The following is a 13346-nucleotide window of genomic DNA, read 5'->3' as shown; positions in this document are numbered from 1 at the left end:
GAGTCCTCCACCTTCCCACAAGCCCCTGCGCGGCCGCGGCCAAGATGGCGGCGCTGGGAGGCGGCGGGACGCCATGGCGGCGGGGTGAGGGAGCGGGAGCGGGAGTGGGAACGGCAGCGGGAACGGGCCAGGGGCTTTGAGTGGGAACGAGAGAGGGACTGGGACAAGGGCCTGAAGTGGGAACGGGACTGCTGAGAGCGGGGGAACGAGACTGGGTCACGGGCCTGGAATAGGAACGGGAGCGGGACTGGGACACGGGGCTTGGAATGGGAACGGGAGCGGGAACGGGAGTGGGGCAGGGACCTGGAATAGGAACGGGAGCGGGAACGGGACTGGGACAGGGGCCTGGAATGGGAACGGGAGCGGGAACGGGACTGGGACAGGGGCCTGGAATGGGAGCGGGAACGGGAGTGGGACAGGGGCCTGGAATGGGAACGAGACAGGGAACGGGATTGGGACACGGGGCTTGGAATGGGAACGGGAGCGGGAACGGGAGTGGGACAGGGGCTTGGAATGGGAACGAGACTGGGAACGGGAGCGGGACACGGGGCTTGGAATGGGAACGGGAGTGGGACAGGGGCCTGGAATAGGAACGGGAGCGGGAACAGGAACGGGACTGGGACAGGGGCTTGGAATGGGAACGGGAACGGGACAGGGGCCTGGAATAGGAACGGGAGCGGGAACAGGAACGGGACTGGGACAGGGGCTTGGAATGGGAACGGGAACGGGACAGGGGCCTGGAATAGAAACGGCAGCGGGAACGGAACAGGATTGGGACAGGAGTTTGGAATGGGAATGAAACAGGGAATAGGACTGGGACAGGGGCCTGGAATAGAAACGGCAGCGGGAACGGAACGGGATTGGGACAGGGGCTTGGAATGGGAACGAGACAGGGAACGGGACTGGGACAGGGGTTTGGAATGGGAACGGGACTGGGACAGGGAACGGCAGTGGGGCAGAGGCCGGGAATGGGACCGGGACCGAGGCAGGGCCGGAGGCCGGACTCTGGCAGCCCTGCGGCAGGCCCGGTGCCGGTGCCGGTGCTGAGCGCTGCCCCGCAGCCTGGCTGCCCACCCTGCAGCTCCTCCGGCGCGGCTCCAAGGCGGTGACGCGGCACTGGAAGGCGATGCACTTGCAGCGGCAGAAGCTGCTGGCCGTGACCGAGTACGTGCCCCCGCGGCCGGCCGTGCCCCCGCGCTGCCTGCCCCGCCACACGCCCCAGGGACACGAGGTGAGGCACGGCCCTGGCTGGGGCTCGGCAGGGACCGGAAGGGTGGGATGTGGATGTGGGACAGAGCCTGGCTGGAGCCTGTGGGAGACCTTCCCAGGGTGTGTAATCCCATGGGTTAGGGTGTGGTGGGTGGCTGGGAGATGCCTGGTGCTGGAAACCAGGTGAGTCCCCATCTGTGGAATCTCGAGGTCTGTGGGGGCACCTTGAGATCCGTGGGAACACCTCGAGATCCGTGGTGGGACCTTGAGAGCCATAACAGCATTTCGTGATCCATGGGAGCATCTCAAGGTTCATGGCAGCACCTCATGATCCGTGGGATCACCTCGAGATCCATGGAGTCATTTCAAGATCCATGGGAGCACCTCATGGTGCATGGGAACACCTCACGATCCATGGGATCACGTTGAGATCCATGAGAACACTTCATGATCCATGGGAAAATGTCATGATCCATGAGAAGGCCTTGAGATCCATGGGATCACCTCATTGTCCAAGGGAACACCTCATGGTCCATGGGAGCACCTTGAGATCCATGGGAACACCTCGAGATCCATGGCATCACCCCATGGTCCATGAGATCAGCTCATGGTCCATGGCATCACCCTGAGATCCATGGAATCACCTCATGGTCCATGTGAATACCTCATTGTCCATGGGATCACCTTGAGATCCATGGGAACACCAAGAGATCCATGGGATCACCCCATGGTCCATGAGAACACCTTGAGATCCATGGGATCGTCTTGAGATCCATGGGAACACCTCGAGATCCATGGGATCACCTCATGGTCCATGGGAACACCTTGAGATCCATGCGATCACCTCATGGTCCATGCGAACACCTCATTGTCCATGGGAACACCAAGAGATCCATGGGAACACCAAGAGATCCATGGGATCACCCCATGGTCCATGGGATCGTCTTGAGATCCATGGGATCATCTTGAGATCCATGGGAACACCTCGAGATCCATGGCATCACCTCATGGTCCATGGCATCACCCCGAGATCCATGGGATCACCTCATGGTCCATGAGGACACCTCGAGATCCATGAGATCACCTCATGGTCCATGAGAACACCTTGTGGTCCATGGGAATACCTTGAGATCCATGGGATCACCTCATGGTCCATGGCATCACCTCGAGATCCATGGGATCACCTCATGGTCCATGAGGACACCTCGAGATCCATGAGATCACCTCATGGTCCATGAGATCACCTCGAGATCCATGGCATCACCTCGAGATCCATGGGATCACCTTGTGGTCCATGACACCACCCCATAATCCACGGGGCCGTCTCCTGCCAGCAGCTCCAGCTGCGCCGTGCCGGCGGGGCTGCCCCACGCCCGTTTCCCCGTATCCCACCGCTCCCTCCCTCCCTCCCTGCAGGAGGACGGCCACGCGCGGGTGCTGCGGCGCCGCGTGGAGGAGGCTCTGCGGGGCAGCCGCATGGTGGCCGTGTGCCAGTACAACTCCATGCCGGACGAGGACATGGTGACGCTGCGGCACTACCTGCGCAAGCACCACATCCACGTCCAGTTCGTCCTCAACGAGGTTGGCGGCGGATCCCTGGGAAGGGTTCCGGGCTATCCCGCTGCTTCCGGGCCTCATCCCGAGTCCTCTCCCAGGTTGTCCGGCCGGTGCTGGCGCACTCCAAGTACCGGAATCTCCTGCCGCTCTTCGTGTGCCGGAACATCCTGCTGGTGAGCCCGGAGACGCGGGCCAGGGAGATGCTGCGGGTGCTCAGGGGAGTGCCACAGGTCAACCTGCTGGGTGAGAGCCTTCCCTGCTCCCCACGTCCCTGAGCCGGGCTCGTCCAGGGCTGGGAATGAGGGCCCAGGGCTGGGAATGAGGGCCCAGGATTGGGAATGAGGGCCCAGGGCTGGGAATGAGGGCCCGGGGCTGGGAATGTGGGCCCGGGGCTGGGAATGAGGGCCCAGGGCTGGGAATGAGGGCCCAGGATTGGGAATGAGGGCCCAGGGCTTGGGAGGCTCGTCCAGGGCTGGGAACGAGGGCCCAGGGCTGGGAACGAGGGCCCGGGGCTGGGAATGCGGGCCCAGAGCTGGGAGTGAGGGCCCAGGGCTGGGAATGAGAGCCCAGGGCTGGGAATGAGGGCCCAGGGCTGGGAACGAGGGCCCGGGGCTGGGAATGGGGGCCCAGGACTGGGAATGAGGGCCCAGAGCTTGGGAGGCTCGTCCAGGGCTGGGAATGAGGGCCCAGGGCTGGGAATGAGGGCCCAGGGCTGGGAACGAGGGCCCGGGGCTGGGAATGGGGGCCCAGGACTGGGAATGAGGGCCCAGAGCTTGGGAGGCTCGTCCAGGGCTGGGAATGAGGGCCCAGGGCTGGGAATGAGGGCCCAGGGCTGGGAACGAGGGCCCGGGACTGGGAATGGGGGCCCAGGACTGGGAATGAGGGCCCAGAGCTTGGGAGGCTCGTCCAGGGCTGGGAATGAGGGCCCAGGGCTGGGAATGAGGGCCCAGGGCTGGGAACGAGGGCCCGGGGCTGGGAATGAGGGCCCAGGGCTGGGAATGAGGGCCCAGGGCTGGGAACGAGGGCCCAGGGCTGGGAACGAGGGCCCGGGACTGGGAATGGGGGCCCAGGACTGGGAATGAGGGCCCAGGGCTGGGAATGAGGGCCCAGGGCTGGGAACGAGGGCCCGGGGCTGGGAATGAGGGCCCAGGGCTGGGAACGAGGGCCCGGGGCTGGGAATGAGGGCCCACTGACGGAGCTGCATCCATGAAAACGAGGGGTGGGGAGCCTGCAGGAGCAAGCAATCCCTTCCCGAAGGGCTCTGGTGTTCCACATCCATGGCGAGCTCCCGTTTTCCAGGCGCCTGCATCGACGACACGATCCTGAGCCGGCACGGAGTGGAGAACTTCGCCCGGCTGCCGCCCCTGGAGGTGTCCCAGGGACAGACAGTGGCAGCCCTGTCCGTGCTGTCCTCCCAAACCTCCTCCCTGCTCCAGCGGGGTCCTGCTCACCTCACGGCGCTCCTGGATGAGCACATCCGACGGCTCCGGGATGCGGGGGGGCCCACGGAGCCTCCCCTGGGCCAGAGCACTGGGAATCACTGACGCTGGAATCTGGGAAGCGGCTCATTCCCTGGCTGTGGCACACGGGGAGCCCCCAGGATAAGGGATTGGGGGATCATGGACACAATTCCCATGGAATCAACTCCATCCCCAGCTCCAGAGAGGGGGCCAGGGACGGGAGGTTTGACACTGAGGGTCCTGCGGCCCCCCCCAGCCCCAGCAGGGAGCCCTGGCCCTTCCCTTGTGCTCCCTTGGGAGCATCCCAGCAGCATTCCAGCTGCGATCAGGGATCTCTGGGATCAGCCAGAGAAGGAGGAGGAGCGCGGGATGGACCCTCCCGGGGGGGGATTTTGGGCACTCCAAGCCCCGTGCCTTCGGAATGGGGGTGCACTGGAACACTGATCCCATCCGTGGGATCGCCGTCGCGTCCATTAAAGTCTCTGTGTGGAGATGCCGAGGCCTCGTCTGGGATTTTGGGGGGTGGGTGGGGGCTGTTCCTGCCCCCTGAGGGTGGGCAGAGAGGCCAGGGCTGCTCTGAGGGTCCGAGGGAGCAGAGCTGGGGGTGGGAGAGGGAAATCCCGGGGAGGGGGTGTGGAATGCCCTGGGACCACCTTGGAGGAGCGATCCCTGACACCCCTTGGGGTCGGTGGTCCCCGAGACCCCCATGGTGATGGTGATCCAGAGACTCCCGTGGGGTGGTGCTCTCCAAAACCCCCGTGGGATGACCAACCCCGGGACCCCCGTGCGGTGCTGCCCCTCCCGGGGGTTCCCCGCACCCCTTTCCCCGGGGGCTCCTCTCGGGTGGGCTCCGGGGCTGCGCGGCCGGAGCTGCCCCGGTACCGTGCGGGCGCTCGGGCTCCCGGCGGCTCCCGGCGGCTCCCGGCGCTGTTGGCTCCGGTCCTCCACGGAGCAGGGGGCAGAGCCGAGCGGCTCCGGACCGCCCTCCGTGTTCCGCTTCCTGCCGCCGCCGCCGGGCAGGATGCGACCGGCCCCCGCCGCCCTCCCGCCGCCAGCCCAGGTGAGCACCGGCGACCGGCACGGGACGGGGGTCCGGCCCCCCGACCCCCGGCCCCCGCTGCTCCGGGAGGTGACACCCCCGGGGCGATGGGCTTTGCCCCGCGCGGGGGATGGAGACCCCCGGGGTTACCGGGGCAGCCCCGTTCCGGTGCGAGGGGTCGGTGCTGATCCCCGGCAGCAGCCGCGGGAGAGAGCCGGGAGATCCCCGGTGTCCTCCCCTCGGTGCTGGGGGCGCGGAGCCGCCGGTACCGGTGCCGGGGTTATCTATGGCAGCGTGGTTATCTGCCGGTGCCGTGCTTACCGGCGCCGTGGCCGTCGGTACGGCGGTGACCGGTGCCGCCGTTACCGGGACGGTGGTCACGGGTGCCGGGGCTTGGCCTCCGTCTCGGGGTTATCCCAGGATCCATCCTACAGCAGCGGCCGGCACACATGGATGCCCCGTCAGGGACAGCTCCAGGGGGGAGGGCAAGGCCAGGAGAAGCTTCCCCGTGCCTCAGTTTCCCCCTCTGGAATCGTGAAGGGCAAAGGGAACAAACGCCCTGCCGGGAGGGCGCGCGGTCACGCCGGGGTTCGGAGGAGTCATGTCCCGGCTCGGGGGTGCCAGATGGGCCAGGGGTTGGTCCCGGTCTTTGTACCGGTGTCACCCTGCTGCCTGTGCCACGGTTGCGCCGTGGTACCCGGTCCGTGGGGCGGCGGGGCCGGACTCTGGACCCGGACCGGGCGGTGCAGCCGAGATAAAGCTGGGAGGGTCAAAGGCTCCGGCTCACGCGGAAGTTTCTGGGTGCTGGCAGCGGTGCCATGCAGGGTCCCCCGGGAGCTGGGGACAGCGGGATCCCTGCCGCCCCCGGTCCCTGCGAGGCTGCAGATGCCGTCCCCGAGCTCCCTGACCTGCCGTCCCCTCCCCGCAGCGGCTCCCGCCGTGACGGCCGAGCTCGGACCCCCGGCCCCGCGGCCCGGACGGGAGGAGGGGCTCGGCTCGGTGCCCCTGGCCCCCTCTGCTCGCCGGCCATGGGCAGCCACGAGAAGGACCCGTCCTCTCCGAAAAGAGCCCTGTCCCGCTCCAACAGCACCGTGTCCTCCAAGCACAGCAGCGTCCAGCAGGTTGGATTTGGGGGGCTCAGAAGGACCTTAGGATGGCAGGGAGGCTTTGGGGGCTTCCCCCTGCTTTAGGATGACGCCCCATGTGGGTACCTGCCTGGGGGCAAGGTGGCCTCTGGTGCTCAGGGACCCCCCACGCTGATCCCGGTCTCTGCAGGGCTCGGAGAGCTGGGAGGTGGTGGAGGAGCCCCGGGCAAGGGGCAGCCCCGGGCAGGAGCCGCAGCGGCACGAGGGGTACCTGCTCAAGAAGAGGAAATGGCCCCTGAAGGGCTGGCACAAGGTAACAGGCAGAGCTGGCACCAGGAGCCGTGATCCCAGCTGGTCCTGGCACGATTTGGGAAGCGGGGGGCTGGCTGCAGGGGCTGCTCTCTGCTCCTCCCCCCCCCAAATAAAACCCTTCCCCCTCCATCCCCAGCGGTACTTCGTGCTGGAAAATGGGATCCTGAAATATGCCACCACGCGCCAGGACGTGAGTGTGTGCCCAGGCTGTGGCCACGCAGCCTCCCCAGGGGCTCAGGGCTGGGGACACCCCCGTGGCCCCCCTGAGAAAGGGGGGGTCTTCCCCCTGACAGGGGTCCCTGGGCTCCCCCAGGTCCTCAAGGGCAAACTGCACGGTGCCATCGATGTCCGGCAGTCCGTCATGTCCGTCAACAAGAAGGCGCAGAGGGTTGACCTGGACACGGAGGACAACATTTATCACCTCAAGGTGCCACTGGGGAGGCTGGAGCTGGGGTGGGGCAGGGCTGGGGACATCAGGTCGTGTCCCCCCCAACTCACCGCTGTCCCCCAGATCAAGTCCCCGGAGCTGTTCTCCAGCTGGGTGAGCAGCCTCTGCAGCCACCACCACGGCGAGCGGCCGGAGCCGTGTCCCCCAGGGGGTCCCACGGGGACCAACGTGCAGGTGGGTGACAGCTCGGGGTCACAGCGCCAGGCAGGCTCTGGGACATGGCTCCTGACAGCGATGCCCTCTGTCCCCTGCTGCAGGGCCAGTGGACACGGATCCTGCCTTCGGGCAGTGCCCCAGCCCTGTCCACACTGGCCAGCTCCCGGGACAAGGTGAACGCCTGGCTGAAGGACAGCGAGGGGCTGGAGCGCTGCTCGGCCGGTGAGAGGGGGCCCGAGGGGGTGTGTGGGGCCGGGCGGGTGCCCTGTGTCCCCTCCCTGATCGGGCTCGCTCTGTGCCCCCGGCAGAGCTGTCCGAGTGCCAGGCCAAGCTGCAGGAGCTGACGGGAATGCTCCAACACCTGGAGGCCCTGCACCGCATCCCCTCGGCCCCGCTCATCTCCGGCAGCCAGGTGAGAGGCACAGCCGGCTGAGGGGGTCCCACGCCTCCCATTCCTGGGGAGGGTCCGGCTGCAGCCCCCTCCTCTCCCTCACAGCCCTCGGCCGCCACGGAGAGGCCGAAGAAAGGCCGGAGGACCACCAAGATCTGGTGCACGCAGAGCTTTGCCAAGGATGACACCATCGGCAGGGTGAGGGTGAGCTGGAACCCACCCTGAGCTCTGCCACTGCCTGGGCACGGAGCCCCCCCGGGTGACCCCGCTGACCCCCGTGTCCCCCCAGGTGGGCCGCCTGCACGGCTCTGTCCCCAACCTGTCCCGCTACCTGGAGTCATCGCAGAGCCAGCTGCCCTTCAGCCTCCCCCCGGAGTACAGCCAGCTGCAGCGCAGCTTCTGGGTCCTGGCGCAAAAAGGTGGGATGGGGCGGGGGGCTGAGCCTTGATGGGGGTCTCGGGGTGGGTTTTGGGGTGCTGACCCTCAGCCTGACTCCCGCCCGTGTCCCCGGCAGTGCACGGCTCGCTCAGCAGCGTGGTGGCCGCGCTGGTGGCCGAGAGGGCCCGTCTGGAGGAGATGCGGCAGGCGCTGGACCGGCAGTGCCCGGCCCCTCGCCCTGGCAGTGCCGGCACCGCCGGGGTGAGGGAGCGCAGGGGACCTCGGGGTGCTGCTGTTGGGGTCTCAGCCGGGTGTTGGGTGACCCCCTGTCCCTGTCAGCCCTGTCCTGGCTGGAGGGGACTGTCCGGAGGGGCTCGGCTCAGCGTCCCCCTTTCCACAGCCCGCCCTGCGCCGCTTCCACTCCCTCTCCGTCTCCTCCGACACCACCCTGGACTCCTTTGCCTCGCTGCATCCGGATGAGGTCAGGGGGGTGGGCTGGGGTGAGCTGGGGGTACGGTGGCCCCCCCTGGGCTGGGGGCTGAGGCGGTGGCTGTCCTCGCAGCCGGACGCGCTGCCCGCCAAGGGCCGGGAGCAGCAGCTCTCCAACCGCAGCATCGTCTCGCTGGCCGACTCCCACACCGAGTTCTTCGATGCCTGCGAGGTTTTCCTGTCCGCCAGCTCCTCTGAGAACGAGGTGAGGGGGCTTGGGGAGCTCTGCTGGTGGGGATCTCTGCTGGTGAGGGGGCTCTGCTGGTGAGGGGGCTCTGCGGACCCCCACCACCCCTCGCTGCTCTGGGTTCATCTCTCCCCTCTCTCTCCCCCGTCCCACCTCATTAGCCGGCCCGCCAGCCACTTCCCGTGTCCCCCCCAGCCCCTGTTTCCCCCCCGGTTTCTCCCCCAGCCTCCCGCAGTCCCCTCCCTCCCCGCTCTCGGGGTCTCCGCGGCCTCTGAGCCCGGTGGCGGGGGCCGGGTCCTGCTGGGCCCCCCCCCGCCGCACCCACCCCCCCTCCCCATCCCGACACCCCCAGCCCATCCCAGGATCCCGGGGCTCATCCCACCCTTTTGGGGGGGCGCTTCCCGCTAGCGCCCCACCCGCCCCCTCCGTGGGGTTCCCCCCATATCCCCCCCATCCCCCCGGGACCCCCGAAGCCGCCGACGGTCCCTGCGCCTTCTCAGCCGTCGGAGGACGAGTCGTGCATCAGCGAGGTCGCCACCAGCGTCTGCGAGGAGGCCACCGAGCCGGGGGGGCCGGGCCGTGCCCCGACAGGTACGGGGAGCACCGGGGAGGGCACCGGGGAGGGAGTGGGCAGCGGTGGAGGTGGTGGCTTCGCCCCCCGACAGGTGCGGGAAGGGGGAACCGAGGCGGGGGCAGCTCTGCCTCCCGACACGGGAACGGAAAACACCGGACGAGGGGAACCCGGCGGGAAGGGGCAGCTACGGGGAGGGTTTCACCGCGGAGGGGCACGGCTCCATCCCACCGCCCTGCTGCCCGGCAGGAGCGGAGCGCCCGGGAGTGGAGCCGCCGCCTCTGGAGCCGCCGCTGGAGCTGCCGGGGCCGGACCCGCGGCGGAGGAGCCGCCTGCCCGCGCCCCCCGCGCCCTCGGGGGACGTGAGCCTGTGGGGGCTCCTGCGGAGCAGCGTGGGCAAGGATCTGTCCCGCGTGGCGCTGCCCGTGCAGCTGAACGAGCCGCTGAACACCCTGCAGCGGCTCTGCGAGGAGCTGGAGTACAGCGCGCTGCTCGACAGAGCCAGCCGCGCCCGCGACCCCCGGCAGCGCCTGGTGAGGGGGGGAGAGCCGGGGTGACCGGGGACACGGGGGGCACGGGAGGCTTGGGGGCCATGTAGGGGGATCGAGGGCACAAGGGGGATTAGGGGAGCTCGGGGGCAGGGGGGCAAGGGGAGGTCGAGGGCAGGGGGGATGTGAGGGGCTCAAGGGGTCAAGAAGGAGCTCAGGGGGCCACAGGGGGCTCGGGAGCGAGGGGACGTGGCTTGGGGACGTGAAGGACTTGGCGTGGGTATTGGGAGGTTGTGGAGGGCTTGGGAGACACGGAGGGGGACACGGGGGCACTTGGGGGGTTTGAGGGGCCTTGAGGGACACGAGGAAGCTCAGGGGACAAGGGAGTAGAGGGAGCTCGGGGGGCGCTGGAAGTTTGGGGGACATGGGGGTACTTAGGGAGTTTGAGGATCTCGAGGACCCGGGGGAGCCCGAGGACACGCGGGGACGGGGAGAATTTGAGGGTTTAGTGGGCTCAGGGGTGCTTGAGGACACGTGGGTCTCCTGGGACCTGTGGGGACGGGGGAGGACACGCGTGTGCCTGCCGCGGGTGTGGTGACAGCGGCGCGCCGGCTGCGGTGACAGGTGTACGTGGCCGCCTTCGCCGTGTCCGCCTACGCCTCCACCTACTACCGGGCGGGCAGCAAACCCTTCAACCCCGTGCTGGGCGAGACCTACGAGTGCGTGCGGCCCGACCGCGGCTTCCGCTTCATCAGCGAGCAGGTGGGCACTGGGGGGACCTTGCGGGGACACCCCGGAGCCGGACGAGGCGCTGGCATGTCCCTCCTTGGCCTTGCAGGTATCCCACCACCCTCCCATCTCTGCCTGCCACGCCGAGTCTGACAACTTCATCTTCTGGCAAGGTGAGCGTCTGGGAGGGCGTTGGGCACCGGGAGGTTCCTCCCAGGGGACCGAGGGTTCTCACCTCCTCCTCCTCCTGCTCCTCCTCCTGCATCCCCAGACATGAGGTGGAAGAACAAATTCTGGGGCAAGTCCCTGGAGATCGTCCCCGTGGGCACCGTCAATGTCCAGTTGCCCAGGTGAGACCCCGGCCCCGCGGGTGGGCTCCCCGCCATCGCCTCCCCCGTGCCCGCCTGCGCTGTGTGTGCCCACCCACGAGCGCGGTGCCCGCAGGACCGGGGACCACTACGAGTGGAACAAGGTGACCACGTGCATCCACAACGTGCTGAGCGGGCCCCGCTGGATCGAGCACTACGGGGAGGTGCTGATCCGCAACACCCGCGACGCCTCCTACCACTGCAAGCTCACCTTCTGCAAGGTGTGCCCGCCCCGCCCTGCCACGCCCTGCCACGCCCTTTAGTGCCCAGGCTCCGCCCACCCACTGTCCCTGACCCCACCCCTCTTCATTATCACGGCCTGGCCCCGCCCCTTCAGCTGTGGTGCGGCCCTGCCCCATCACCGACTTGTTAATTAAACATTGTCTTGTTGCCCCGCCCCTTATCTGGCCCCACCCCCACTTACGGCCCCGCCCCTTCCCAATAGCCCCGCCCTTTCCTGGTGGCCCCGCCCCTCTTCGTGCCCCACCCTTTCCCACGGACCCCACCCATAACAGCCCCGCCCTTTCCCAGCGGCCACACCCTTTCCCAGTGACTCCACCCTTTCTAGAAGACTCCACCCATCACTCCTGGCCCCTCCCTTTCCAGTAGCCCTGCCCTCTCCCAATGGCCCCACCCTTTCCCGGCGCCCACGCCCTTTCCCCATTACTCCGCCCTTTCCAGAAGATTCCTCCTCATGGCCCCACCATTTTCCCAGTAGCCCCACCCTCTCCCAATAGCCCCGCCTTTCCCCAGCGGCCCCACCCTTTCCCACTGACCCCACCCCACCTTCCCGGCCCCGCCCTTCTCCCCGGCCACCCCGCCCACATCCCGGTGGCCGCAGGCTCGGTACTGGGGCGCGGGGGCCAACGAGGTGCAGGGGGCCGTGCTGAGCCGCAGCGGGACGGCCGTGGAGCGCCTGGCCGGCAAGTGGCACGAGGGGCTACACCGCGGGCCCGCCCCGGGCCAGTGCGTCTGGAAAGCCAGTAAGGACCTGGGGGGATCACCCTGAGGGGGTTACCCCATCCTGGGGGGTGTCTCACTGTCCCCACAACCCCCACCCCCACACAGACCCCATGCCCCGCGACCACGAGAGGAATTACGGCTTCACCCAGTTCGCGCTGGAGCTGAACGAGCTCACGCCGGAGCTCCGCAGGGTCCTGCCCTCCACGGACACGCGCCTGCGGCCGGACCAGCGGTCAGCAGCGTGCCGGGGGTGCGGGGTGGGGCGGGCTGGGGCCGGCCAGCTCGTCACAGCCGTGTCCTGTGTCCCCCAGGTACCTGGAGGAAGGGAACGTGCCGGCGGCCGAGGCGCAGAAGCGCCAGATCGAGCAGCTCCAGAGGGACCGGCGCCGTGTCATGGAGGAGAACAACATCACCCACCAGGCCCGGTTCTTCAGGTCTGGGGGGCTCCCGGGGCTGGGGGACCCGTGGATCAGGGGGATGTGGGGCTCTTGTGGTATGGGGAGACCCTCTGGGAGTCCTGAGAGCACCCCATGGCTCAGGGGTGTGTGGGACTCTTAAGGAATCAAGAAACCCCCCCCTGGGAGTCCCCCCCATGGTTGAGGGAGATGTGGGGGTTTTAAGGGAATGGGGAGGCCCTCTGGAGACCTCATGGCTCAGAGATGCGTGGGGCTCTCAGGGAATGGGAAAACCCCCCTGGAAGTCCCAAACGTTCCCCCCCCGACCCCATCCCCAGGCGTCTGACGGATGCCAACGGCAAGGAGTCGTGGGTCACCAACAACACCTACTGGAAGCTGCGCCTGCACCCCGGCTTCGCCCACCTGGACAGCGCGGTGCTCTGGTAGCGACCCCCAAACCCGGGGGGTGCTGAGCCCCCCCAGCTCCTCACAGCAGTGCCCAGCAGCGGGGCTGGTCCCCCCCGCCCCCTCTGAGCCATTTTGCCGCTGTTTCAATAAAACTGTGATATAAAAATGGGAAGGGGGAGGGGGGCGCACTGGCAATGCCTCCCCCCCGCCCCGGGGCAGAGCCTTGGGGACAGCTGAGGCGCTTTGGGGCAGGGGCTGGCAGTGCCCCCCTGCCCTGGGGGCACAGGAGAATGAGGGGGGGGGTTAAGGGGGGTCGCAGGGTGCCCGCGGGCGGGAAAACCCCACTGCCCCTCACTCCCCCAAAATGTGCACAGGGGCTGCTCTAATAAAGGCTGTGAAGAGTTGGGGTGTGCACAGAGATTCCTTGTCCCCCCCCCCGCTCCGCATCACGGTCCCCGAGGGGCTCAGGACCCCCCTCCCCGATCAGCACGAGTCCCTTAACCCCCTCCCCGTGCCTCAGTTTCCCTCCCCACATGCACAGAATTGACCAGAGCCGTGTCCCACAGTGTCCCCTTTATTGCGATATGCTGCTGCCCCCCGCCCCACACCGGGCGCGGAGGGGGGGGGCCTCAATAAATACTTCAGCATTAACTCCCCTCCCCTAAAAACCACCGACAACAAAAAAAAAAACCCCTCACCACCATCCCCCCAGC

At 67.9% G+C, this 13346-nt stretch overlaps 2 protein-coding genes across 4 annotated transcripts; both read left to right on the top strand.

The window, feature by feature from the left end:
- The first annotated feature begins 13 nt into the window (after positions 1-13).
- On the top strand, positions 14-4717 carry MRPL10 (mitochondrial ribosomal protein L10). Its single transcript, XM_048318788.1, has 5 exons — positions 14-84; positions 1062-1231; positions 2626-2790; positions 2865-3009; positions 4066-4717. Exons 1-5 carry the CDS (start codon positions 45-47, stop codon positions 4308-4310), a joined length of 765 nt encoding a protein of 254 aa, XP_048174745.1. The 5' UTR covers positions 14-44; the 3' UTR covers positions 4311-4717.
- A 532-nt stretch (positions 4718-5249) lies between these two features.
- Positions 5250-13037, top strand: OSBPL7 (oxysterol binding protein like 7). Of its 3 annotated transcripts, none has more exons than XM_048318472.1 (23): positions 5250-5286; positions 6194-6386; positions 6541-6663; positions 6799-6852; positions 6976-7089; positions 7174-7284; positions 7368-7488; positions 7575-7678; positions 7763-7855; positions 7947-8076; positions 8172-8296; positions 8436-8516; positions 8598-8729; positions 9212-9302; positions 9532-9815; positions 10395-10532; positions 10609-10672; positions 10771-10849; positions 10944-11088; positions 11709-11850; positions 11936-12062; positions 12142-12264; positions 12564-13037. In XM_048318472.1, exons 2-23 carry the CDS (start codon positions 6294-6296, stop codon positions 12670-12672), a joined length of 2583 nt encoding a protein of 860 aa, XP_048174429.1. In that variant the 5' UTR covers positions 5250-5286; positions 6194-6293; the 3' UTR covers positions 12673-13037. The 3 variants fall into 3 exon arrangements, with proteins under 3 accessions (XP_048174429.1, XP_048174419.1, XP_048174439.1); XM_048318462.1 differs by having other exon boundaries at positions 7763-7861; XM_048318482.1 differs by lacking the exons at positions 11936-12062; positions 12142-12264; positions 12564-13037 and having other exon boundaries at positions 7763-7861; positions 11313-11801.
- The last annotated feature ends 309 nt before the right edge of the window (positions 13038-13346 follow it).

The sequence above is a fragment of the Corvus hawaiiensis genome, chromosome 1, assembly GCF_020740725.1.
Source record: "Corvus hawaiiensis isolate bCorHaw1 chromosome 1, bCorHaw1.pri.cur, whole genome shotgun sequence".
Classification (NCBI taxonomy): Eukaryota; Metazoa; Chordata; class Aves; order Passeriformes; family Corvidae; genus Corvus; species Corvus hawaiiensis.
The sequence above is the reverse complement of the archived record's forward strand: the minus strand, read 5'-3'. Positions and strand labels throughout refer to the sequence as shown.

Coding starts and splice junctions, on each gene's coding strand:
- OSBPL7 (XM_048318462.1), top strand. CDS start 6,294: ATGGGCAGCCACGAGAAGGACCCGTCCTCTCCGAAAAGAGCCCTGTCC. Junction 7,090..7,173: donor ACAACATTTATCACCTCAAG/GTGCCACTGGGG, acceptor GCTGTCCCCCAG/ATCAAGTCCCCGGAGCTGTT. Junction 7,679..7,762: donor CGCTCATCTCCGGCAGCCAG/GTGAGAGGCACA, acceptor TCTCCCTCACAG/CCCTCGGCCGCCACGGAGAG.
- MRPL10 (XM_048318788.1), top strand. CDS start 45: ATGGCGGCGCTGGGAGGCGGCGGGACGCCATGGCGGCGGG. Junction 1,232..2,625: donor ACACGCCCCAGGGACACGAG/GTGAGGCACGGC, acceptor CCCTCCCTGCAG/GAGGACGGCCACGCGCGGGT. Junction 2,791..2,864: donor TCCAGTTCGTCCTCAACGAG/GTTGGCGGCGGA, acceptor GTCCTCTCCCAG/GTTGTCCGGCCGGTGCTGGC.